Here is a 27,980-nt window from a genome sequence, read left to right as displayed (position 1 = left end):
ATCCCATAAGGTCCTCAAGTACCACCAGGATTAATTCCTTAGTGCAGAGCCAGGAGTAACCCCTGTGCAACACTGGGTGTGACCCAAAAAAGCAAAACAAAACAAAACAAAATTTCAATTTGTTGTAAATGCACTAATACAAAGAAATGGTTAATAGATCACAGAAAATAAAGAAGTGGGCACTGACATACCAGTCTTCAGGTTGGTAACTCTGGAGTATTTAGGGAGGGGGGCAGGCTAAGTCCCTGCCCTGCCAAAACCTCGACAGTCACACCCATATCCCACAGCCTCAGACATAAATGGCCTTGCTTCATGGCTTCAGACTAATCTTGGAAGAGATGTCAAGCGATGACACAGATACACCTGTCTTGGGGCTGAAAATTCTGGGATTCCCTTGGGAGGGGGACAGGCCAAGAATCACCCCAGTCCCACAGATCCTGGAACGTGTGATCACATATTGGCTGCATGACACCTCCTAATTCCACAATACTGACAGTCCAACAGGAGCACAACAAATTAAATAGAAAAGTAGCATAGAAGCCCACTAAGCGCAATAAGCAAAAACAATAATACAGAAGGCTCAATAGCAACAAACAGCTCAGTAAGTTCTCAGACACTGAATATAAAAGGTAAAGGTAAAGGCCCTCCCGTTGATCGTCGATTTGCTCGAGCGGGCCCAGTAACGTCTCCATTGGAGACTTTGTTGTTACTGTGTCTGGCATATCCAATACTCTCGGTAGCTTGCTTGGGCTCTCCGAGAGGGGCGGAGGAATCGAACTCGGGTCAGCCATGTTGGCCGCTTGTAAGGCGAATGCCCTACCCGCTGATAGCACAGCGGTAGGGCGTTTGCCTTGCACGCAGCCAACATGGCCGACCCGAGTTCGATTCCTCCGCCCCTCTCGGAGAGCCCGGCAAGCTACCGAGAGTATCTCGCCCGCACGGCAGAGCCTGGCAAGCCGCCCGTGATGTATTCAATATGCCAAACACAGTAACAACAAAATCTCCAATGGAGACACTGAATATACTAACACCATTATAAGATAACAATTTTCACAAATATTCTTTTTCCAAACTGTTTTCTGACAATTCCACTTAACATTTTGTTGTAATAAGCAATAAAAAAAATTATTTTGTGGGGCAGTGAGATAATACTGCAGGTATAGTATCTACCTGGCATGTGGCTCAACGCAGGTTTGATTCCCAGCATCCTCTGCGCCACCAGGAGTAATTCCTGAGTGCAGTGGCCAAAAAAACCAAATAAATAAAAAATAAAATAATTTTTAAAAGAAATTACTTTGTGCCTGCCAAAGGGGCAGGCTTGAAAGGTGAACAAGAAGACGGAAAATAGTGGAGGGAAAGTCATACTGATGATGGGATTGGTACTGGAACACTGAATGCCCAAAATAACTGCATTATGATCAGGTTTGTAAACCACGTGTGTTTAAAGAGTTACCATTTCTAAATGAAAAAAAATAAATAAATAACTAAAGCACAGGATTAGAGGGGGAAAATGATGAGGTGAGTAGTGAAGAGAATTTCTCAGAAGAGATCTAATAAAAGGGAGACTGATCTGGTGAGACTTACCAAAGATAGAAAATTGTTTTCTGCTTAATTTTTATTACAGAAAGATAGCACAGCGGTAGGGCGTTCGCCTTACAAGCGGCCAACATGGCCGACCCGAGTTCGATTCCTCCGCCCCTCTCGGAGAGCCTGGCAAGCTACCGAGAGTATTGGATATGCCAGACACAGTAACAACAAAGTCTCCAATGGAGACGTTACTGGGCCCGCTCGAGCAAATCGACGATCAACGGGAGGGCCTTTACCTTTACCTTTACCTTACAGAAAGATTACTCAAAAGTAAAAAATTAAAACAATTGCCCATATATCATTATACACTCCCTGACTATTTCTTTTATCTCTGTACCTACAGTATCTTATCCCAAATTAGTATTTTTGTCATTGAAGCACCATCGATTACAAAGTTGTACATAACAACGTTTCAGGCAAACAGTATTCCAACACCATATTCACCACCAGTGTCATGCTTCCTTCACCAATGTCCCGGGGATCCATACCACTGCCAGCCTGGCTCTTTAACAGGCACATTTTTCAACAAGATTACTGTAGACTAAGAATTTGTACTTAATTGCTCTAGAATACCCTTATCCAATAAGTAGAGTTCATGCTTATCTCTAATTATTTTCTTTAGATTTTTGTCTGATATAATGTAGCTATGTCAACTTCTTTTGCCTACAATTGACTTGTATGATTGTTTTCCCTTTTTTCCCTCTGAGCCTGTATCACATGGGTTCAAGTGTAATTTCTGTCAGCAGCAAATTGTTGAAATGTTTCCTGATCATCCAGTCTCTATGACTTTTGATGGGAGAATTTAGTTTATCGACATCCAGAGACATACAGGTGCAAAGAATTTTTCATCATTTTTTTCTTAGACTGGTTGTTTTTGTCCTTAGACACTTGATTTTTGTGCGAGATTATTTATTATTCATTGCATAGAAGGATTTAATGCAGCAAATGTCTTAAACTCTTATTTGAGAACGTTTTTATCGCTCCATCAAATCTGAATGAGTTTTGCATGGTAGAGGATCCTAAGTTGGAGATTTTTCTCGTGCAGCACTTTTAATATATCATTTCACTGTCTTCTTGATTTCATTCGCAGAATTTCATAGGTTTCATATAAGAAAACTATTGTAAGTTTTATATTGTTTCCCTTGTATTTTGTGTTCTGCTTCTCTCGATGTTTTAAATAATTCATCTCCCAATTTTTCTGTTTCAACTGCAATGTATCTTGGGTTGTTTGGGTGTAATCTGTTTGACACTCTATGGACCACTTGAATCTGCACACATCTTCACCAATATTTGGTGAATGTTTTCAGCTATTTTCTTTTCCACTCTTCTTCCCCTTTCTCATTTTCCTCTGCTTCAGGTATTCCTATAATACAAAGATTGTTCCTTTTGCTATTATCCTTTGAATCTTTTATATTTTATTCCATTTTTTAAAAAATTTTTATTAGTGAAACACCATGAGATAAGAAATTTTTGTGCTTGGATTTCAGTTATACAATGATTGAACACCCATCCCTACACCAGTGCCCATTCTCCACCACCAATGCTCCCAGTATCCCTCCCAACCCCCATCTCCCCCATCCCACCCCACCCCTGTGGCAGGGCATTCCCTTTTGTTTTCTCTCTCCTTTTGGGTGCTGTGATTTGCAACAGAGGCACTTAGTGGCAATCATGTTCGGTCCACAGTCCACTCTCAGCACAAATCTCCCATCCAGGGAGGATCCTCCCAACACCCTTTATTTGGTGCTCCCTTCTCTATCTGAGCTTCTAAGCTGCCTTTTCCCCTAGCATGTGCGGCTAGCCTCCAAGCCACGTGAGTAAACCTCCTGGTACTTATCTCAGCTATTCTTGGGGGTTAGTCTCCTATTTTGTCACTTTATGTTCCCCAAATGAATGCAATCTTTCTATGTCTGTCCCTCTCTTTCTGACATTTTCTTCCATTTTTTAAAATTCTTTTTCTACTGTCTTGTAATTTGTCTTTCAGGCTTTTGTTTTGTCTTCAAGATCACTGATACAGTTTTTGGTATCTTGAATTCTGTTGTGACCTGCTATCATATTCTTTATCTCTGTCCATTCTTTTACAATGACGATTTTAAGAATTTGCTTTCCATTCCATTACAATGATACATTTTCGTATCAGTTTTCTTTATGGTTGACTAAATTTCTCTTCTATAACATCCCTTATTTCTTCTACCATCCTGAACACTGTTGTTCTGAAGTCTTCCTTGAACAGCATCAAGGATTTTTATGAGCTCAAGGGCTCGCTTTAAACTTCTGTCCCCTGGGATTTAGTAGTGCTTTCCTTATGTTTTCCATTGTTCTCAGTGTTCTGCAAGTAGTACAATGGACCTTCAGATGTAAGATGATCTCAATGAAGAGTCGGCATGTGTAACATGCGGGCCAGCATATCAGACTGCTACTTATCTTTCTAATTTCCTTCGGTTATTTCTTCTTTTCCAGTGGCTGCAGCCAAGTGAGGTAGACTGAGTAAGGAGTTCAAGAAATAAAGCTGTTGCTAACATGACCATGTGGGCTAGATCAGCAAAGCCAGAATTGAAGGAGAGTGAGTAGGAGGTTTGTAGGTCTTGAAGGGTGAGTGGAGGGAACCTGTCATCCAATATACCTGCTAAAGAAGGAATTCCAGAGGGAAAGGTCACAGAGCATTTCTGTGGCATATAGGTTGTGTCAATAACCTCAGATTACTTTCAAGTTGCTCCAACAAATCCTACTGCATCTCTACATGTTTCATTGTGAGTTTCTAAAATATAGGATTTCAAATAAATAAAATATATTATCTGTTTTCTCAGATCACATGGAAATGGAGCAACAACACAGTGGTAGGGTGTTTGCCTTGCACGTAGCCAACCCAGGTTCAATTCCTTCGCCCCTCACAGAGACCTCAACAAGCTACCGAGAATATCTCGCCCACATGGCAAAACCTGGCAAGCTACCTGTGACATACTTAATATTCCAAAAACAGTAACGACAAGTCACACAATGGAGACATTACTGGTCCTGCTTGAGCAAATCAATGAACAACGGGAAGACAGTGCTACAGTGCTACCATCTAGAAAGTGCTCACATAATTAAAATACATTTCTAAATTATTAAAAAGGAAAGTCACAAAATCGAAGATACTTAGTATCAAGTGATAATAAAATAAAAAATACCAAAACTTGTGGAATACTAAGTAAAACACAGCTGAGAGGGAAGTATCATTTTTCTTTTTCATCTTAGGGAATAACAGTTTTAAATTAATAATCTAGTTCCACCAAAAGAAGATAAAACAAATACAAGTCAAAAGGAAACAGAATGAAAGAATGAGAATAATTAATGAGACAGGATCCCACATGGTCACACAGTCAGGAGTATGATTCCTGAGTGCAGAGCTAGGAGTAACCCCTGAGCATCGCTTGGTACAGCCCCCCCAAAACAAAAACAAACAAACAAAAACAGGCAACAGAACCTGAGAACTGGTTTACAGAACCGAGCTTACTAAGGGTGGTGGAGCAGTAGGGGATGGAAGGGACGGGACCCTGAGACAATGACAGAAGGAAATGGAGACTGCTGGAGAATAAGGAGCTGGAACACTGTGTGCATGAAACCCTACCATTACAAATCACAGTGCTTCACACTGAAATATAAATCTAGAAAGAGAAAAGTATTTAATAAAATTCAATTCAAAAACAGAAGGAAATTTTCAGAGGTTGATGTTATCTATGAAAAAAAATTATAATGTTTTAAAGATCAAACCCTAGAAATACTTTTCCCCAATACTGAAAACAAGTCAAATATATCATTTTCACATATCAACATTGTATGAAAGTTTCTAGCCAGTACAATAAGGAAATGGGGAAAAAGCACAGAAATGGAAAGAATGTCAAAAGCATAAACTGTAATATTATAAACCATGTTTCACAAAAATTAATTTTAATGAAACAAAATTATTTCAAGAACTGAAATTTTAATAACTATTTTAATAGCGCTCCAAAATTATAAAGTTAAAATACTTATATGACATAATTATTTATGTAGAAAATCTCAAGATATCACTAAAATGCTGTGATAAGTTAAATGAATAATATATAAAATACACAATTATTTTAAAAAATCGAGCTGGAGTGATAGCACAGAGGTTAGGGCATTTGCCTTGCACGTGGCTGACCCAGGTTCGATTCCCAGCATCCCATATGGTCCCCTGAGCACTGCCAGGAGCAATTCATGAGGGCATGAACCAGGTGTAACCCCTGTACACCACTGGGTGTGACCCAGAAAGATAAAAAAAGAAAGGAAGAAAGAAAAAAGAGAACCAACACTTAGTACCAAAGTAAACAAATAGAAAGTAGATTTGAATTTGTAATAATTTCACTTACAATAGTATTAGAAAATGTGAAATTATTTAAGAATAAGTTTAACAAACAAAATACAAAGCCTCTACACTTAAAAACATAAAGAAAAGCTTTAAGAACAGAGCTTATATCTTTCTAGATTTATGCATGGTTTTGAAGTTTTATTGTCCTTAAAAAGTCAAGTCTCCCTAAATTAATCTAAACCATCATCCCAGCAGACACTTTTTATAAATAGAAACTGATTAGCTAATACAAAAAGTAATGTGCTAACACAATGCATTAAAAATAGACTAAGCAATCTTAAAAGTAAAAACAATCTTGAAACTAAAAGTTGGTGGCAGCCTTACTTCAATTCATGCTGTCAAGCTTCAGTGGGCTGGTAATGAGCATAATGGAAGACACAGCAACCAAAGGAAAGAGCCCAGAAATAATCACTTAATTTTTCACAAAAATGCCAATAGAATTTAACAAAGAATAAGCTTTGGGGAAAAAATAATCATACACTCAGATTAGGTGAGGTGAGACAGCCTCAAAATCCTACATCTTACAATACACAAAAATTAAATGAGAATCAAAGAGGGATAATATAGTGGATAGGGTGTTTGCTTGCACACAGTAATCACTATCATCTAACATTAATGAGTATTGCTCAATGGCTATTTATTGTTTTTCTTTTTGCTTCACACCCAGCAATGCTCAGGCTTACTCCTAGTTCTGCACTCAAGAATTACTCCTGGTGATGCTTGGGGACCATACCAAATGCCAGAGATGAAACTCAGGTAAGCCACAAGCAAGGCAAATGCCCTACCCACTATAACTATAGCTCGGGCCGCACTCAATAGCTTTTTAATTCATTAAAACTCACTACAATATACTAATATATTCAGTAGTAATGAATATAACTGTCAGTTAATGCACAAGTACCTGGCTGCAAATTCAAGTATACAGAAAACTTTTCAATTAAACAAAAAACAATTCCAATATGGCATACCTTTGGTTACAAAATGCCATGACCAAAAAAAAGTCATAAGCTTTCATGTCATTTAAATGAAGTATTTCTTAAATAAATAAATAAGTGTGTATGTGTATGTGTGTGTGTGTGTGTGTGTGTGTGTGTGTGTGTGTATCTTCTAGGCTGGAGCAATAGCACAGTGGGTAGGGCGTTTGCCTTGCATGTGGCCGACCCAGGTTCGATTCCTGATTCCTCTTGAAGAGCCCAGCAAGCTATCAAGAGTATCCCGCCTGCACAGCAGAGCCTGGCAAGTTCCCCATTGCGTATTCAATATGCCAAAAACAGTAACAAGTCTCACAGTGGAGCAGTTACTGGTGTCTGCTCAAGCAAACCAATGAGCAACAGGAGGACAGTTCTACAGTGCTGTATATATCTTCTACCATTCTCTATATATTTCTATCATAGTGCTGAAATGCTATTTTTATTATTAAATGATTTAAGAATCTGTTTATTGATCACTGTATGAAAAGCTACATCAGGAACCCTATCCAGTCCTCCTTCTAGTTCTGTTTCTTTACTTTTACCTTCTCCAATTCTTGTCAACATGATATACAATAGATGAATATTAGTTAAAATCCCAATGTTTTAAATCTAATAAATGAGTTAAAATTATTTAAATTAACATCCATATCATAGTAGCCTTTATCTAAGATGAGATATAAGGCATGGAAACAAAAATATCAAAGACATTAATATTCATTCTAGATATTCTGATTATAACCAAAAAATTTGACCCATAATTTATCATAGTAAAAATGAAAATGAAATCTCAAAAATTATATGTATGATTATTTAATAAAGAACTAGAAATATTATCTTCTAAATCAGAATAAGGTTCAAATTACATATGGAGAGATATACTTCTAAAAGAAAAACATATTATTTCATAAGGACAGGAAAAGGGACCGAGGAACTGGTGGAGGGAAGCTGACACTGGTGTCAGGATTGATTGGCGATAGAATGCTGTATCTCAAAAACCCAACTATGGATAACTTTGTAATTCACAGTGCTTTAATAAAATAAAATTTTGAATCAAGAAAACAACGGAACGCCCGCTCCTCTCTGCAAAGAAAGATGGCGGCCGCACGGGAGCCTTGTGGACAGCAGGTTTGAGCCGGGGGCGGGAGGCGGCAGGGGCCTCATGGGAAGGGGGGCGTTGTGGGCCGTCCTTCACACCCCACCGAGGTCACCAGCTGCCCCCCACGAGCGGCTCTCCGGCACAGCCACGGCCCCGGAGGCACAGAAACCAATCTCTTAACTATCTAACTTTTAATAGAAATACTTCCAGGGTTAATTAGTAAAACAGCAGAAATCCAAAACCGCGCGGCTGCTATTGCGGCCACGCGACATCATTTTATTCTTAAACCAAGCTGTAGAAAGCAAATCATTTCACAACGTTGTTTCAGCATATCTGATTTGGGGGGGGGGGGGGGGGGGGGGTCATAAACTCTAAACAATAATTGTGCATCTTCTATCGAAACAATGTATTTAGTCAAAGTAGATAGAGTATTAACTAGAACTCATCTGCCACACAGGAATTGGGAGGGGTGGGAGGTGGGGTTCTATTGGGGTTCACGGTTAAAAATAAGTATTGGTAAAGGGAAATGTGTTTGATACTTACATGACTGAGACCTAAACCCGAAAGCTCTGTAACTTTTCCCACAGTGATTCAATAAAGAAATAAATTATTACAAAAAAAAAAGAAAACAGAAAAGAAAAGCTACAGTGAAAATCAATAACAAAGTATCATTCTAAATTCATATAATCTTATCCTATTAAAAGAGAAATAAGTTATGCAAGAACATCACTATTAAATTGACTGAAACTGTAATAGTAACTATTTAATAGCATCAGAAGTATTTATAAAAACAACAGATTATCTTAATCCAAATGGATAAATTTATATGAAAATTTTATTAGAACTACATGCTACTTTTACTTCAGAAAAAATATAGATATAGATATAGATATATAGATATATATTTGGGGGTCAGAGAATTATAATGCTCACTTTGCACATAATCTAAATTAATATAGACTACAGGCAGTTTACATTAAAAGTTTTAACTAATATGTTTATTTGTGACAAATTAACCAATATGTTTATTTGTGCCAAACCTACAAAACTAACACTGACAAGTCAGTCAACAACAGTGATAATAAAAAGAGCTTTCCTTACCGCTATTTCTCTACACGCTGACATTGAGATCCCGGTTCCTTCTATTTGTTTTAAAGCATAGTCTTTATCATCTTTCCTGAAAAAAAACAAAGTTATTTTAATAAAGATATATCTATGCTTATAATTTCCAAAAAAAATACAAATCATATAGTTAATACACATTTGATGCATTTCATGCATAATCACAAAATGTTAAATATGACACATTTCATGTTTAATCACAAGATGTCAGACAGGATAAATTCAATCCCATTATTTGATGAGGGACTCTAGATTCAGAAGAATAAGAAGATATATCCAAGACTATAGTCATTTGAAGACATAAAAAATTCAGAAATGAACTTCCTCCATTTAATATGTGACTGTCAAGGCATTTATGGTTGCCCTATACTAGATTAAGAGATTTTTTTAAATGTTTGTAACAAGTTTTATTTTTTATTTTATTATTATTATTATTATTTGCTTTCTGGGTCACACCCAGCGATGCACAGGGGTTACTCCTGGCTCTGTACTCAGGAATCACTTATGGCGGCACTCAGGGGACCATATGGGATGCTGGGGATTGAACCCAGGTCGGCTGCACACAAGGCAAACGCCCTCCCTGTTGTTCTATCACTCTAGCGCCCTAGATTAAGAGATTTTAATTACAATCTTTTACTTATAAATCTTGATATTTAAGCAGCATCTGTAAGTAATATTTTTTATTTTTTTAAATTTTGGGGTCACACCCAGCAGAGCTCAGGGCTTAATCCTGGCTCTGCACTCAGAGATCAGTCCTGGTGGTGCTCAAGAAACCATAATAGGTGCCAGATACTAAATCTAGGTTGGCTGCATTCAAGGCAAGCAACCTAGCCTACTGTACTATAGCTCCAGCCTCTCTAAATTACATTTCTAATATAAAGGGAACATTCTCCTTCTTTGAATAAAATACATTTTTATAAACCTATTCAAATTTCCCCTTCATATTTTCTTAATTCTCTTCACTCTTACTAAGTTGTATATTTGTAGGATTTAGCTACTTTCATGTAAATTGTAAAATGTATAGAACATTTACTTTCATGTAAATTATAAAATGTATAGCACAGAATTATTCCATTCTTTTTTTCTATTAATATATCCCTAAAAAAGAAAGATACAGTTTTTGAGGGGCCTGAGAGATAGTACTCGCCTTGCACAGGACTGACCCAGAATCAATCCCCGGTACTCCATGTTTCCCCAAACCTGTTAAGAGTGATCCTTAAGCACAGAGCCAGGGAGTAAGAGCTGAGTACAGCCAGGTGACACCATGGCCCTCCCGTTGATCGTCGATTTGCTCGAGCGGGCCCAGTAAACGTCTCCATTGGAGACTTTGTTGTTACTGTGTCTGGCATATCGAATACTCTTGGTAGCTTGCCGGGCTCTCCGAGAGGGGCGAAGGAATCGAACTCGGGTCGGCCATGTTGGCCGCTTGTAAGGTGAACGCCCTACCGCTGTGCTATCACTCCAGATGAGTGCTATCACTCCAGATGACACCATAATCAAATAAATTATGACACCATAATAAATAAAGATGACACCATAAGCAAATAAATATCACTCCAGGTGACACCATAATCAAATAAAATAAATTTTTGAAAAGTTCATAAGGTTTACAATTTTGTGGAATTACAAATTAGAACTATGTATGTGTATGTGTATGTGTCTCTAATACCTCTAAGATTTTTAAAAAGAGAGATTGTTGATATGTGGGATAAAACAGAAACATAATAAGGGAACAACTTGGTCAAAGTCATCAGAACTCAATATTTTTTCTATAGAACCAAGCTTGCATAAGGGTGACAAACCACTGGGGAATTCTCAGGACATTGTGAGGAAAAATGATGGGTGAGGCACTGGAATGATAAATGCATGAAATGTATGATTAGCAAGATTGCAAATCTCAAAGTGGTTTTCAAGAAGTGGAGTTCCTGGTTTGCTCTTTGAAGCCCATGTACCAAGTCTCCACATGTATCTCTCTTTTTTTGCTTTTTTCTAGTCTAGAGAATCCCATATTCTCTCTTGAAAATGTATTTCTCACTTTTCTTCCCTCTCATCTAAGTAAATTTTGTTCAATAAAATCTTGCTTTACTTAAAAAAAAAAAAAATTCCTGGGGCTGGAGCAATAGCACAGAGGGTCCGGGGTTTGCCTTGCACGCGGCAGACCCAGGTTTGATTCCCAGCATTCCATATGGTCCCCTGAGCATCGCGAGGGATAATTCCTGAGTGCAGAGCCAGGAGTAAGCCCTGTGCATTGCTGGGTATGACCCAAAAAGCAAAAAAAAAAAAAGTTCCTAACTTGATATGTTTATTCTATCTACTCAAACAGGCATAACTTTCCAATGTGCGTATATGTATATATATACATACATATATATTTATGTAAAACAAAAACTGATTTCTAAAACCTGATTAGAGGACATAAAAAAAGTGGGTGCAGAGAGGGAGGGAAAATGGGAGAGAGGGAGAGAAAGAGAAAGAGAGAAGAAAGATGCCTGCCAAAGAGGCAGACAGGGGGTGGGGTGGTTGGGGGAGAGAGAAACTGGGAACATTGGTGCTAGGAAATGTATTCAGATGGAGGGATAGGTGCTGGAACACTGTATGAGTGAAACCCAATCATGAACAGCTTTGTAATGGGCTAACTCATGGTAATGCAATAAAAAAATGAGAGAAGGGAGGGAGGGAGGGAGGGAGGGAGGGAGGGAGGAAGGAAGGAAGGAAGGAAGGAAGGAAGGAAGGAAGGAAGGAGAGAGAAAGAGAGGGAGGGAGGGAGGGAGGCAGGGATAAAATTCTATTGTTTTCAAAAAATGATGTTTTTCACTAAAGTACAAATGGTTGCAATTTAAAACCTGTTGCCCTCAGGGCTGGAGCAATAGCACAGTGGGTAGGGAGTTTCTGGGTTCGTTTCCCTGAGCACTGCCAGGGGTAATTCCTGAGCACAGAGCCAGGAGTAACCCCTGTGCATCGCTGGGTATGATCCCAAAAGTCAATAAATAAAATTTTAAAAGAAAAAAAAGAAAATACCATCTAATAAAATAGACCTAATTGCAGTCCTCAAATGTTTTTGAATCAATACTCCTCTACTCTGTTTGGATGTTACTGCGAATTCTAAAAAGCTTTTGTTGACCTATCAATATCTGCCTGTTTGAAACTTTAAAATGTGAATTTAAAATGTACACACCCATTAGCCAGATCTATGGCATCTATACATTATGACACCTTATATATCTATTAGAATCAGAGCAACAAGCAAATAATAACACTACTGTGAAAAGTTGTAGACTCTATGAAAGGATTTTGGGAATATCAGAATACCCAACTCCCCATCACATTTTGAAAAGTACTGAGACTACAGAATTATAACCAGACCCTGGTTCACACCCTGGCCATTTGAGCACTGTCAGGTGTAGGCCTGGAGGCACTTGAGGAGCACAGGCTGTGACCAAGGTGGGCTCTGGCACAACAGGACCCAAGCAACATTTCATGCGTTGACTTAAACACAGAACCAACAGCCAGTTCACTAAGAATCATTTGGGTTTTCTGAACACCAGTTAGGAGAAATGACCCCCACCACCAAAAAAAGTATGAAGATGTGAGGTATCTATGGTAAGTCAAAAGCATTTAATTAAGAACAGATGCAGAAAACAACTGGCTAGAATATAATTAGGAACCAGAATATGCATTACCTCATTCCAAGAAGGATAACAGAAAGCACTCCACTAAATTATTTTACAAGAGAATATTTTATTTTACTTGGGAAAGCCATAAAACATGACTGCCTTCTGAATGAATAGAAGTAAATAAGGACAAGAGGCAGAGAGACCAGTTACAAGTAAATAGTTAAAATTATTCATGAGATGTCCACAAACTGTCTCTGGCACCATATAAGTTCATTAACAACCATGATTCAGAGACTCACAAACAAAATCTAAGAAGAGAACAACAAGCTGCAGAGAAGCCTCTGGACCCCAAAGTCACCATCGGTTAAAAAACTAACTACAGCTGTATCACCCTATTAAAAATTTTAGAATTTCTGACGCATGCGGCCACATTCACAGCCGTGCAACATCTCATACTCTACGACCCTGATGTACCGAAAGTAGCACACCACATTTGATAAGGTGTAAAGCAGAAAGCTTTACAATCTTGGGGAAGTGGAGGAATTTTTTATATATATATGTATATATACATATATACACACACATATACATACATGCACAGGTCTCAATCTGTAGGTAATCTCTTATACAAGGGCTTAATGGCTCTAGGGTGAGATATAACAATCTTCACACACTTTCATCTAAAGCAACTTTTTTGGGATCATTTTTAGATTATTCATAACAAGCAATACAAAAAAAATTATTTAGGCCTTGCTTTGGGGCAGGCTTTGGGTGGGGGGTGGAAAATTTTGAAAGAGGGTGGTGGGAAGGTGTAATGGTGGTGGGATTTGTGTTGGAATATTGAATGGAATAAATTACTATGAACAACTTTATAAAAATAAAATAAAATTCAAAAAATAAAATTATTCATGAGAGATGATGGTGGTTACACAACACAGACTACAGAGATGTGAAGTAATAGCAACAGCACTTGTTGACTGAATACTGAGAATAAGGAGAAGGTGTTAAAAAAAATAAAGAAAAAGGGGCTAGAGCAGTAATACAATGTTGCCTTACACGTGGTCCCCTGAGCACTGCCAGGAGTAATTTCAGAGTGCAGAGCCAGGAATAACCCCTGAGCATCTCTGGATATGACCCAAAAAGCCGTAAAATAAAAAAAGAGAAATTCCTCAGCATCACTGGATGTAGTCACCCAAAATAAATAAATGATAACCATAGTAGGGGAATAACAAATAAATAAAAACAATGAGCATGAGAGCTGGTTCCAGTAGGAAATTGCCACTGGGGTATAAGGGAGTGGGAACAGGTCAGGGAAGGGTACAACCAAACACTGATGTACAAAATGGTCACTCAGGAGGATATGGAAAGTTGATAGGAGGTTTAAAGTGCCTGCCATAGAAGCAGCCTGGGGCCAGGAGGGAAACGGGGACACCGGTGGAGGAAAGCGGTCAATGGTGAAGGGACTGATGCCTGAAACTCAACCATGAATAACTTGGTACTTTTGAAGTTCAGTGATTCAAACTTCAGGGGATGAGAAAGGGGAAGTAGATTCCAAAGCCAGAGTGATAGTACAGTGGGTAAGGCCATATGCCTTGCATGCAAACAACCAAGACTCACTCTCTGGCACCCCATCTGATTCCGAAAGTCTCTCCAAGAGTGATCCCTGAGCACCGAACAAGGAATAAACCCTGGTAAGAGCTAGGTGAGGCCCCAAAAGCAAAAGGTAAATAGAATAAAAACAATGGCTTCTATGTCAATTCACTGGCCAAGAAAACAGATCTTAAGGATTATGCAGCTGCACAATACCTCCTAATTCATCAACACTGAATTTCCAATAGGAGCACACCAAAGTAGATGGCAAATAACACAGATGCCAAATAAATTCAACAAACAAAAACAATAATACAAAAGACTCAACTAGCAACAAACAGCACTTAATTCTTAGACAAGGACTTAACAACCCCATGATCAGATAAAGCAATTTTCACATAAAAATTGAATTTTATGCTTACTGATTTTAATATTGGAGCTTTGTAATCTCAATTTCAACTGTCGTATGAACAGTTGTGGGCATTGTCTACATTAAAATAAATTTTTTTAATTTTTTAAATAATGGTTTCTGCCTTGAGCAACAAGTGAATAATGGTTTCTGCCTCCAGTGAATAACATTATTCACTGAAAATTACTTGGGGAACAGAAAGATGATAGTTCCACTTTGTATAGGTTGACTTTGCAGAACCTACGAGGTACCTAAGTGGAGATGGCAACTTCAATAAACATCTAAAGCTCAAGAGAAAGCTGAAGAACCTGATTTACTGTAATCACATACAACAATGAGCCACAAGAGTAAATGAGATGTGGCCAAAAAGGCGAACGGTCAAGGAAAAAAAAATTGGTAGGATTGGTTTTATTGTTATTGTTTGGTTTTGGGGCACTCCCAAAGAAAAGATCTTTAAAAGGGAAAAATGGGGACTGGAGAGATAGTATAGTAGGTAGGTAGGGTAGTTGCCCCAGGTTTGATCCCCTGCATCCCACATGGTCTCTAACCACACACCACTAGGAGTCATCCATGAGTGCAGAGGCCTGAGCACCACCATCTGTGTACCAAAAACAAACAAAATGCAAGAGAGCAAATAAGCAAGACAGTAAACAAAGTAACTGAGAAGTTGAATTTACCAAAGAGGAAGTCACTGGTGGATAGTGGATCAGAAAAAACAGCTGCAGTAACATAATGGCAGTCTATTTGCAGAAAGATAAAGAATGAATGGGGCGTACATAAACTGAAATAATAAATGTAGGTGATTCTTTGAAGGGGAAAAAAGGTCAGCAGCTAGAAAACAAAAAGTAAAACATGATTTCCTGCTGTTATTTTTTAATACAAGAAACATGAATGTGTCAAGTACTGGCAGAGAGAACCCAGAAAAAAGAAACTGCTGATAGAGATAGAGGAAAAATTGAAAGCAAAAACATTTCAATTCAGTCAGTAGGAAATTATATTCAGGGCCAGAAGGAAAAATGCATCATAAATTTTAAAAGAAAAAAGAAAATACAGAGGACAGGAGAAAAACACAAGCAAAGTTGGCTTTGAGGAAAAAAGCCAGAGAAGTTCTGTGCAGAGAGAGTATTCAATGAGCTAAGTGCATGCTTTGTATAGAGATCGGATTCAATCCCCCATACAGTCTCCTGAGTACTCTCAGGAACCCTCAAACACCACCAGGTGTGGACACCATCCCCCCACTCATACAGCTGGGGAATTGTCGTTTTGATGACTTTCCTATTTTACTGATCTTAGAAAAGAGGTCATATTCTACAAGGAAGGGTACAAACGGCAGACCTGAAAACCTAAATACAGTGAATTTGGTTAACATCTGAACAGCATCCTGCATTCACACATGTTCACTTAATCATTCCTTATTTTAAATTATTGGCAGTCCTTACATACATTCATCTTTGTTACCAAATATATTTTACACCAAATTCTTAGTTGGCAAAACAAGACACATTTACAACATTAATTTTTTAGTCAGGGGTTGGGCTAGGATGTGTGATACCTGAATTGAAGCTCCAGCGACAACACATGCCTCACCCCGAAGGTGTGGTTCAGGTGGCCCCTAAGCAGCAGTGGGACATCAATCCAGTTTGCAGCACTAAGAACTGCCCATGCAACACTGCTAGGTTTTGTCCCTATTCTAAAAAATGTGTTCTGTAACAACCTTTAATAGTTTTATAGCATCCTTTCTAGCAAAACATAATGAGCACTCACTGTACCAAAAATACAATTAAAACACTTGTGTTTAAAATCCACTATATCTCTTGAGACTTCTGTAATACTTAAAGAACAGAGCACAAAAACAGAAAGTGAGATCACTAAGTGAAATGAGTCAGAAAGAGAGGAACATAGAAAGCTTGCACTCATCTGTGGAATATAAAGTAACAGAATGGGAGACTAACACCCAAGAATAGTAGAGATAAGGACCAGGAAGTTTATTCCACTGCTAGTAAGCCAGACTCGAATGCTGGGGGGAAAGGCAGCTCAGATAGAGAAGGGAACACCAAGTAAAGGGTGTGTGGAGGACCCGCTAGGGTCGGGTTGGGAGATGTGTGCCAATGTAGACTATAGATAGAACACAACGGCCACTCAATACCTCTATTGCAAACTACAACACCCAAAAGGTAAGAGAGAACAAAGGGGAATGCCCTGCCACAGAGCAGGTGGGGTGGAGGGGGATGGGGTGGTGGTAGTGGTGGGAGGGATACTGGGATCACTGGTGTTAAGAGAATGGGCACTGGTAGAGGGATGAGACCTCGATCATTGTATGACCAAAACACAAGCATGAAAGTCTGTAAGTATGTAACTGTACCTCACAGTGATTCACTAATAAAAAAGAAAAAAAGAAAAAAGCATTAGGAAATGTTGGTGGAGAGCTTGTATAAACTATTTGGAGCCTGGTGATGGTTACATAACTCAATTATTTAAATAATTTAATTGGGGCTGGAGCAAAAGCACAGCGGGTAGGGCGTTTGCCTTGCATGCAGCCAACCTGGGTTTGATTTCCAGCATCCCATATGGTCCCCTGAGCACTGCCAGGGGTGATTCCTGAGTGCAGAGCCAGGAGTAACCTCTGTGCATCGCTAGGTGTGACCCAAAAAGAAAAAAAAATTAATTGGTGTATATAAGCTTTTGCTCATTTTTATCTTGCATGCAATTTTAATAAAATATAGTGGTAACACAGTGGTAGGGCATTTGCCTTGCACACGGCCAGTCAAGCCGACCAGGGTTTGATTCCTCTGCCCCTCTCAGAGAGCCCGACAAGCTATTGGAGTATCTCACCCGCAAGGCAAAGCCGTGACGAATTCGATATGCCAAACACGGTAACAACAAGTCTCACAATGGAGACATTACTGGTCCCGTTCGAGCAAAACCAATGAACAACGGGAAGACAGTGTTACAGTGCTATAAGAAAAAAGTGAGATCAAAGTAAGTCTGATTTTGATATGCATAGTGTTGAACTGATAAGATAGTTAACCCAGAAATATAACAAATTCTATTATCCCTACTATTTGAGAATAACATATTGGACTTTGTTCTCTATGGAGAGAGAAGTGGGAGAGAAACCAAACATCCAACTGCCTACTAACAATCCCACTCTATCTTAGTTGATATCAAGGGTATACAAGGCCCTGGTTGAACTCTGAAAGAAGAAAATATACAACCCCATCAGAAAACGGGGCGATGAAATGAACAAAAAATTTCTCAAGAAAGAAACATGAATGGCAAAAAGGCACATGAGAAAATGCTCTTCATCACTAATGAAGATGCAGATGCAGGGAGATGAAGATCAAAACAACTATGAGATACCACCTCACACCACAGAGATTGGCACACATACAAAACAACAAAAGCAACCAGTGTTGGCATGGATGTGGGGAGAAAGGGACCCTCCTACACTGCTGGTGGGAATGCCGACTGGTTCAGCCCTTTTGGAAAACAGTATGGACAATTCTCAAAAACTTAGAAATAGAGCTCCCATTTGACCCAGTAATACCACTCCTGGGAATATCCTGAAGAGGCAAAAAAGTATAGTCAAAATGATATCTGCACTCATATGTTCATTGGATACTGTTTACAATGGCCAGAATCTGGGGGGAAAAAAACTGAGTGTCCAAGAACTGATGACTGGTTAAAGAATCTTTGGTATATCTACAAAAAAAAATTTGCATATAAGTGGATCAACATGGAAAGTATTGCTAAGTGAAATGAGTCAAAAATGAGTCAAAAAGAGAGAGACAGACATAGAAATATTGCACGCATTTGTGGAATACAAAGTAACAGAATGGGAGACTAGCACCCAAAAATAGTAGATATAAGTACCAGAAGGTTTGTTCCACGGCTTGGACGCTGCCCTCAACATGCTGGAGGAAAAGGCAGCTCAGATAGGGAAGGGAGCACCAAGTAAAGGGTGCTGGGAGCATCCTCCCAGGATGAGAGATGCATGCTGAAAGTAAACTATAGACCGCACATGATTGCCACTCAATGCCTCTTTTGCAAACCACAGCACCCAAAAGGAGAGAGAAAACAAAAGGGAATGCCCTGCCACAGGGGTGGGGTGGGATGGGAGAGATGGGGTGGTGGGAGGGATACTGGGAGCATTGGAGGTGGAGAATGGGCACTGGTGGAGGGATGGGTACGCAATCATTGTATAACTAAAACCCAAGCACAAAAATTTGTAAGTCTACAACTGTACCTCATGGTGTTTCACTAATAAAAATTAATAAAGAAAAGAGAAGAGAAGAGAAGAGAAGAGAAGAGAAGAGAAGAGAAGAGAAGAGAAGAGAAAAGGAAAAGAAAAGAAAAGAAAAGAAAAGAAAAGAAAAGAAAAGAAAAGAAAAGAAAAGAAAAGGCAGCTCATACAAAGAAGGGAACACCAAGTAAAGTGTGGTTGGAAGACCGGCTTGGGGTAGGAGATGAATGTAGAATATAGATCAAACACGATGGCCACTCAATACCTCTATTGCAAACCACAACACCCAAAAGGAGAGAGAGAACAAAAGGAAATGCCCTGTCACAGAGGCGGGGTGGGGTGGGAGGAATACTGGGATTATTGGTAGTAGAGAATGGGTACTGGTGGAGGGATGGGTACTGGAGCATTGTATGACTGAAACACAAGCACGAAAGTTTGTAAGTCTGTAACTGTACCTCACAGTGATTCACTAATAAAAAAAAATTAAAAATAGGCTGGAGCAATAGCACAGCAGGTAGGTAGGGCATTTGCCTTGCATGCGGCCTACTAGGGTTCGATTCCCAGCATCCCATATGGTCCCCTGAGCACCGCCAGGAGTGATTCCTGAGTGCAGAGCCAGGAGTAACCCCTGTGCATCACCATGTGTGATGCAAAAAGTAAAAAATAAATAAATAATAAATAATACAAATTTTAAAAATTTTTTTAAAAACCCTTTTCCCTCTTATTTCATTTACAAAATAATATAATAAAGTAAAATGGCCAAGTCAGTCTATAAAATTTCTAGCACACTCAATTGCAGTGCTCACTCAGGGGCTCACAAAGACTTGTGCTCCTTTAGTTACAGTATTTGCACATGCAACAAACAAGTTATGGTTGTGATGCTCCCCTGGGTCACTGTAGTGCTCATAGATGCACTCCACCAGAGACCACACTTCCTGGCTCTGGCACAGCAACATCTTCTTATGTGTATTGCTCACAGACGAGGATTCCCTCTTGTCGTGCTAACACCCATCTGGCTCCAGTGAGACCAGAAATCCCCTGCAGCACTGCAGATCAGAGAACAGAGCTGCCCAGACTTACCTCAGTACAACATGAGTCATGGGGCATTTGAACTTGCAATCTACCCCATGCCTACAAGGCTGGAGGCTCTATGTCCCTGATAGCTACTCTAGATCATGACCTCCTCTTACAAATCACCATGTAATTGTGATTTTGGTTTACAAAGTGAATCTATCCATTCAGTCACTCTTTAGTAAAAAGGCATGCTGGAGATATAAAAGATTTGCTCCTTAGTTTCATGATCCAAAATATTATTTTATGATCCAAAATAATCAGACTATATAAATTAGTGCACTAAAGTGTTCAAAGTGAGTGATCAACTACATCTTGAAGAGCTAAAGCAAGATGAAATACTACTTCAGCAAAAAAGTTTACTTAACATATTTTTAAAATTTTTTAAAGAAGTTTTTTTTAAAGTCTACTTAAAATCTTAAAAAAGATTTCTTCAATTTCATTTTATTAAACTTATTTAAAATATGGCTAAGATCTGCCTAAATGATAGTAGAATACATAGGGCATTTGCCTTGCGCACAGCCCAACCCAGTTTGATCCCCAGATCCCCACATAGGCCCTGAGATCCAGTAAAAAAAGATCCCTCAGCACAGAGATAGGAGTAAGCCCTCAGCACCACCAGATGTGCCTCCCTAAAAAAAGCTAAATAAAAAATTTTAAAATAAAATATGGCAGCTGGAGCGATAGCACAGTGGGTAGGGCATTTGCCTTGCACGCGGGAGACCCGGGTTCAATTCCCAGTATCCTTATGGTCCCCCAAGCATCACCAGGAGTAATTCCTCAGCACAGTGCTAGGAGTAACCCCTGTGCATCACCGGGTATAACCCAAAAAAGCAAAATAAAATATGGATAAGGCCTTATGATATATATTTAAGAGTATTCTTTACCTACTTGAAAATATTAAGATCACTAAAAATATCAAAGTAATCACATTAAAGTAAGTTAGGTTCAGGTTTCATTTCTACAGAGTTGTGGTCAAACAGATTAATTCTACCCAATCATTAAAATTTCATTTTGCAATGTGTCTTTCTTAGAGGCATTTTTCTTTAAGGAAGCATCACATAGCTTCAACATACACTGACAGTCATTTGTGATGTGCTTCCAAATGATCACAAATAAAGATTAACTAAATCTTAAATTTAACACATTGTCCTTTGTGTAATTCATAACTTTTACAATATAAAAACAATGCTCACTTAGCTAATTTTGGGGAGTTTTTTTTCCTCAAATGTGACTTTTTTTCCCGTTAAAGAAGGAGTGTGAGAGAGCAGCACAGAGAGACATGCTGTACAGATGTCTCTGTAGAGATGTCTCAGGACCACCGTGCCAGGCTGTCTCATTCAGGGCAACCTGGAGGGTGGCAAGTGAGTTCTCCTCCCTGGCCCAACAGAGTTCCGCCAGCCAAAAACCTCCAGAACCCAACTGCCCCCATGCTCTCGGCTGATCTCCACATATGCTCAGAAAAGCCTCATCCATGAGTGAATTCGCTGAAAAACCCTGGTATGGGGGTTTTGTAACTGAAATCTCCAGGCTTGAAGAGAGTTGGGAATGAGTGACCTTTCCCCATCATCCTGTGCTTCCGGTAGACTGACAGTCACACCAAGGAACTACCTCTGATGCCAAGTCCAAAGCATCCACTGTGTTGATCTGATAGACCTACAGCAACGTGATGGTGATTGTCTACAGCACTTGACTATCATCATAATCATATTACATGATTATCATTTTATGTATGTGTGGTAGGAACGATTAAGATAAGTCTTCAAAGCAACACTGAAATTTATGATACAGTAATCTTGTCTATAATCACCATGACATGCAATAAATCTCCAGGACTTTTGACTACTGTACTCTTAAGCATCTCCTTACTTCCCCCAAATCTCTCCAACAACTATAAATAAGTACAGTTCTTTTAGATCCCACATGTCAGTGATATTACAGTGTTTGTATTTTTTTGTTTGACTTTGGGGAAAAAATTGCCCTTCAAACATTTCCTTCTTTCTTAGGGCTGAGTAACACTGATTCTTTCTTTTCCTTTTCTTTTTTCCCCCCTGCCCCCCCACTTCAGTGCTCAGGATGAAACCCAGGGACTCAGACATGTGAGGCATCTGCCCTACTGTCGAGCCACATTTCCAAGCTCGGTCCTTTATGAATGGCCCTTAACACGTCCGCAATGGGTATCTGTAAAATCCACTGTTTGTCTCCACTTTTCTGAACTGCTATTGTTGGTATGTGTGTTGATATGTGTCTATTTTCTCCATTTATAACAAGAACTCATTGACCACCCCAGTCTTTACTAGTCTGGCTTTCAGTTTCAGGTGTTTTTTGGAATCAACCTTTGGGCACCACAACTTAGGTTCATGTGCTACATCATTTAAAAGAGAATCTTTTGAATGATAGTATAAAACTTGCCCTTTGAAAATGCAGATTCCAGAATAAAATGAGTAAAACTGAAGTCCTATACATTTAACATACACTTGATTTCCTATTGTGAATGTGTTCTCTCCAAACTACATACACAAAAGTGCAGCCTCTATTAAACAACTGTATGTATTGGCATATTAAATATATGAATAAACATGTTTTGTGATTATGTACTTTCTTCTGTAATAATCTTTATTATAATTCATAAATACATAAAAAAATCCACTTGGGGTTTTAGGGATATATGTTTTCCATTCAATTATGTAAGTAGAAAATCGAAATGAGAAAACTTTTCCAACAAACATTCACTCATGAGATTGAAAAGTTTTCTGGGAATTCCAGTTCAAAAGTTCATTGAGTGCCAACAGACCTACCAGTTTTTCACAATTCCATAGAAGAGTACATAGGAATGAAGAACTTTATATCCTTGCTCATTGACTAAGGTGTGGTTTGGTAGCTATATTTGAATCCAGAATCTTACAACAATGAACTACAACCTCCACATAGTTCTTAAAGTTGTTTAACAACTGAACAAATCATTCCTTTCACTTCTCCCTTTCTCCCTGTCACATAAAAGATCCCAAAGCATTAAGAACTGACACTGTTAGATGAAAATTCTCTTTTCTCCCTAACTGAAATCATCTATAATTGAACAATAAAGAAGAGAACATATAGGAAATAAAGAGCCAATCTCCTCAAAAAGCTCCTTATATACTTTGGCTTGGGGCCAAAGAGATAGCACTGCAGGTAAGGCCAACCTAGGTTTGACCCTCAGAGTCCCATATGGTTCCGTGAGCACTACCAGGAATGATTCCTGAGTACAGAGCCAGGGATAACCCCTGAGCATCACAGAGTGCGCCCACCCCCACAAAAAAAAAAAATAAATAAAATAAAAAAGCAAACCAAAAAAAAAAAAAACCGAGAAGATCAAGCTCATGTCCTTATCCTAGAACCCATATAATAATTGCTTCAACTGACTCTTTGTTACAAAGCTTCAACATCCTTGTCAATGAGGAGCATTATACAATTGATGGTAGAAATATACAATTGATGGTAGAAATCACAGGCCCGTGCATCCTCACTACTGAATATATGTTCTAAACCCCTGGGCAGTGAACTTGATTCTCAGAAATGAATTGTTTATTACACACCAATAGAGGTGCAATAAAGTATTCCCAAAAATTCTAGGAATATAATTTTCCAGAACTGGGCAAATGTTTTCAACCTCATCACTGATGGAAACAACTATTTTCCCCTGCTAGATATTTAAACAACTCTACACACTCTCAGATTAGTAACTGGCTATTTCTGTAACATCATTAGGGAAAAACTGTACTTAACCCCTATGGAACTGAGTTTGCTATATTAAGTTAACATCTAAAGCAGCTGTCAAACTTAGATCTACAGTTCTCAATTACAGAGAAGCAATCCACACTCTAGACACTGGAGATCTGTCCCAGTCAGAACCCTCAAATGGAGAATCTTAGGTATTCTCGGAATATGGACTGGTTACTGGAGCCCTGTGACTGAGGCAGCATGAGAGATATCTCCTACCCAAGTTCCATGGAACAAGATCTATAGGCTCAGGAAGGTTAGCATGCTTTCATCTATACACACTCCCTTCACTCCACCTCCAACTGCCAAGCTTTCTTTTGTTTCTTGTTCATTCTCTCATTCTCTCTCTCTCTCTCTCTCTCTCTCTCTCTCTCTCTCTCTCACACTCACACACACACACACACGCACGCGCACACACGCAAGGGGTGCGGGAAAGAGAAGTATAATTTTATTTAGGAAATGTGAGAAGAAAAAGCGGGAACTCTATGAAGCAAATGGAAACTAAGCTTTCCATGTTGGGATACATGCAGGTGATCCCAAAATGGAATGTGCCCAAGCTCCTTTTTCTCTCTGCTAGTTTAAACTTCTTAATTTCTTAATTGTTAAGCAAACACTGCTCTTGTTATGTTGTATCCCATAGGTGGCTACAATCTTATCATTTTATTAAAATATTCAAATAGGCAAGTGTCGGGCATTCTTTTGGACCCAACTCAGCTCATTCTAGTTTCTGGGCAATTAATTACCCTTAACTACTAAGGTAGTCTTTAAATAATAAACTAAAAGTAGTAACAAACAGCCTCTAAATGTCAGTCCTAGGTAAGTTTCTATCTATACCAAACCACTCTGGAACAGTTGGCTTCTGACCTGAAAGTATGTAACAAACCTTGTATATAACAAACAAAATCTCTCTGTCTCTCTATGTCATCATGCTACTTAGAGTCTCCAGAGTGCAACATGTGTCACACTCCTGGAGAGTCACTGTTGCCTTTCCCTCCCCCCACCTAGGAGAGGAAAGGATGCCTCTGCCTCCAACTTTACTAAAAATAACAGAAAGCCCATTTCTCCCTACATAAATAAATTTTAAAAAATGGCTTCCTAGCAGCAGAAAATGAGTGGGATTCCCAGATGATGATAAATTATCTAGTGGCTCCAAGTACTTGCTTATACTAAGTACTCTACTAAGCATTTAAGACAAATACATGTTAGGCACTGTAAAGTGAATTTAAGGCGTATGTGCAGATCTTGTATTTCAAGTTCTATTCCCATACTGCACTGCAAGACATAGATGGACTGGTGATCACAGCACCACTGGGCCCAGTGGTGTATTACTGTTCCCAAGCACTAAACTTTTCAGCCCACAAAGATGTACTATCCAGGCTAAGATGTACTATCACACCATCACCTTTAAATCTACTTTTAACTTAAGCAGTGATCTAAATTAGAAGCAGACTGTATTACAAAGAATTACAAACAGGGCTAGAGAGATAGCACAGGAAGTAAGGTGCTGGACTTGCACACGGCCAACTCAGTATCCCAAACCTGCCAGGAATGATCCCTGAGCAGATTGAGGAGAGTAAGCCCTGGGCAGTACCAACTGTGGTCAAAAAATAAACAAAAAATAGCATGCAAGCTTGCAGCAGAAAAGTGAATGGACCATGCATTAAACTATGGCTGCATGCCTCCCCGGGAGGGAAAAAGGGTGTTGCTCCCTTCTGCCTTTTTCCCCGCCCGGCAGCTAGGTGGCTGCTGCCTCAGAGCTTACTGAAAAGCCAGGTATGAGCCAGCGGTGACAGGGCAACTGCAGTCTCATGGGAAGGGGGCAGTACCGGCTCATCCTTCACGCCCTACCGAGGTCACGAGTTGCCCCCCACAAGAGGCTCTCTGGCACAGCCATAACACCAGACGCACAGAAACCAATCTCATAATTATCTGGCTCTTTGCAAAAATCCAAAATCACAAGGCTGCTATTACAGCCACGCAAGATTATATGATTCTCATAACCAGCTATAGAAGACAAAGTATTCCAGAATGCCTTTTCAGTAATTCTGATTGTTGGGGGGGGGGGGGGGGAATTCTAAACAATAATGGTGCATCTTTTGTCAAAATGATGAATGTAATCAATGTAGAGAAGAGTTAAGTGGAAATCATCTGCCTCACAGGCATTGGGAGTGGGTGGGAGGGGGGTATATTGGAGTTCTTGGTGGTGAAAACTGACTACTGGTGAAGGGAAGGTGTTTGATCATTGCATGACTGAGACTTAAACCTCAAAGCTTAGTAACTTTTCCCACAGTGATTCAATAAATAAATATAAGAAGAAAAAAAATAGCATGCATGCTTATACTTCATTTAAGTTAACTTAAAAGCAAATAATTAAATTGATGATATTGGCTCATTCTCAACCCTGAAGACTGACCTGCATCTCCACCTGAGATGCATACTCTTAGCTTTCCCTCACCTCTGGAGAAGCCCACCCTCCCTTCCTCATTTTGAGATTAAGATATTCTGGAGACCAGAGATTACTGCTTCGCAACAGAGCACTACCTTGCATATGTGAGGGCCTGAGTTAAAAATTAATATTTAGAGAACCCTGGAGATTTCTCTGGTTTCAAATCCATTTTTATATTTCTCAGAATATGACCTGTGCTAAAAAATAAGTAGTTATGTCTTCAATAAAATATGAAAATAAAAAAGTTAAATTTTAAGATATCTGATCACTGTATCACTGTATCACTGTTCTCCATCGATTTGCTTGAGCGGGCCCAGTAACATTGTGAGACTTGTTACTGTGTTTGGCATATCGAATACAACACAGGTAGCTTGCCAGGCTCTCCGAGAGGGGTGGAGGAATAGAACTTGGGTTGGCCATGTTGGCCACGTACAAGGCAAATGCCCTACCTGCTGTGCTATCGCTCGTCAAAATAATAAACAATCTGTGGTGGATTAGAAAACTAACATCTTTCTCTGTGTGTATGGGGTAAACAGAACACCTATAAAATTGCAGAGATCTTTTCCCTAATCTCCAAAGTCAAAGAATGATGAAGTCAGCATCCAGAATAATCTGTTTACATGAAAATTCCAGATTGTTGTTCTATCTTTGGCCTCACCTTCATCAACTTGTCAAACTCTGTAGTTCATCATTTACCCAACCTAAAATCACTTTATTTCAACTATTTAGTCAGCTATCAAATCCTTGCTCTCGATTCTTAGTGTAACTCGTCCAAAAATTCTCTTTTTGGAATTATACAAACCACTCTCTTACCTAGCTTCTTACTCCATACTCCACTAAACCAGATATTCATACATATTAGTATATAATTACTAGTCATAAAGTAGCATATTTGAACTTGCTTTTGGGTTTTAAGTTCTATTTCATTGGTCTGTATGTCGATTCTAATGTCCGTTCAATATTAGATTTTTATTACTATAGTTTTGCTGTAGAGTCTAAAAACCAAAACAAGTATTGTATACAACTTAGTTGTTCTCTCAAGACTGCACAGATGTATTTTTATTTCTGTTTTTGTTTTGTGGTCCATGCAACTTTTACAATTGATTTTTCCTACAATGTGAAAAATACCATTTGAATTTTTACAGGTAATGCACTGAATCTAGGAAGAGTCCCTGACTAATACAAACATCTTTAAAATATGCATTTTTTTCAAAACCATAAACCTCTGTCATCTTACTTGTGTCTTCTCTAATTTATTTCAAAGTTACAACTTCATTATCTTTCATCTCACTGGTTTAATTTACTCCTGAATTTTTTTATTGCTTTTATTAATGTTAAAGAGATTGTTCAGTCCGATTCTTTTTAGGTATTTTGTTATTAGTACATAGAAATCCAACTGATATTAGATTTTATATCCTGCAACAGGATCAATTTTATCAAATTGATTGATAAAATCAATAAACATGTTGATTATTCCAACATGTTTCTGGTTGAGTTTTTCTACATATTACTCTGATCTTGTATCTCTCATCACAAATATTTCACACATATCTATTTTCCTCCTTTACCATTTGGGAACATTTATCCGCCCAGCAATCCAACATAATCTCGTCATTTTAAAGTAAACTTACTATGCACTTTAATTCCATCTGCAACTTTAATTCCCACTTTCCATTTAACTTAACACATTTAAAAGTTTCTAA

General features: G+C 38.8%; 1 protein-coding gene across 3 annotated transcripts in view; it reads right to left on the bottom strand.

The window, feature by feature from the left end:
• Nucleotides 1-27,980, bottom strand: part of CDK8 (cyclin dependent kinase 8) — a 165,688-nt gene that overhangs the window by 83,074 nt on the left and 54,634 nt on the right. For all 3 annotated transcript variants that reach the window (XM_056109897.1, XM_056109898.1, XM_056109896.1), the window contains exon 2: nucleotides 9,125-9,200. In XM_056109897.1, the coding sequence (XP_055965872.1) occupies nucleotides 9,125-9,200 (76 nt within the window). The remainder of the gene's footprint in view (nucleotides 1-9,124; nucleotides 9,201-27,980) is intronic.

The sequence above is a fragment of the Sorex fumeus genome, unplaced genomic scaffold, assembly GCF_029834395.1.
Source record: "Sorex fumeus unplaced genomic scaffold, SorFum_2.1 ptg000008l, whole genome shotgun sequence".
Taxonomy (NCBI): Eukaryota; Metazoa; Chordata; class Mammalia; order Eulipotyphla; family Soricidae; genus Sorex; species Sorex fumeus.
The sequence above is the reverse complement of the archived record's forward strand: the minus strand, read 5'-3'. Positions and strand labels throughout refer to the sequence as shown.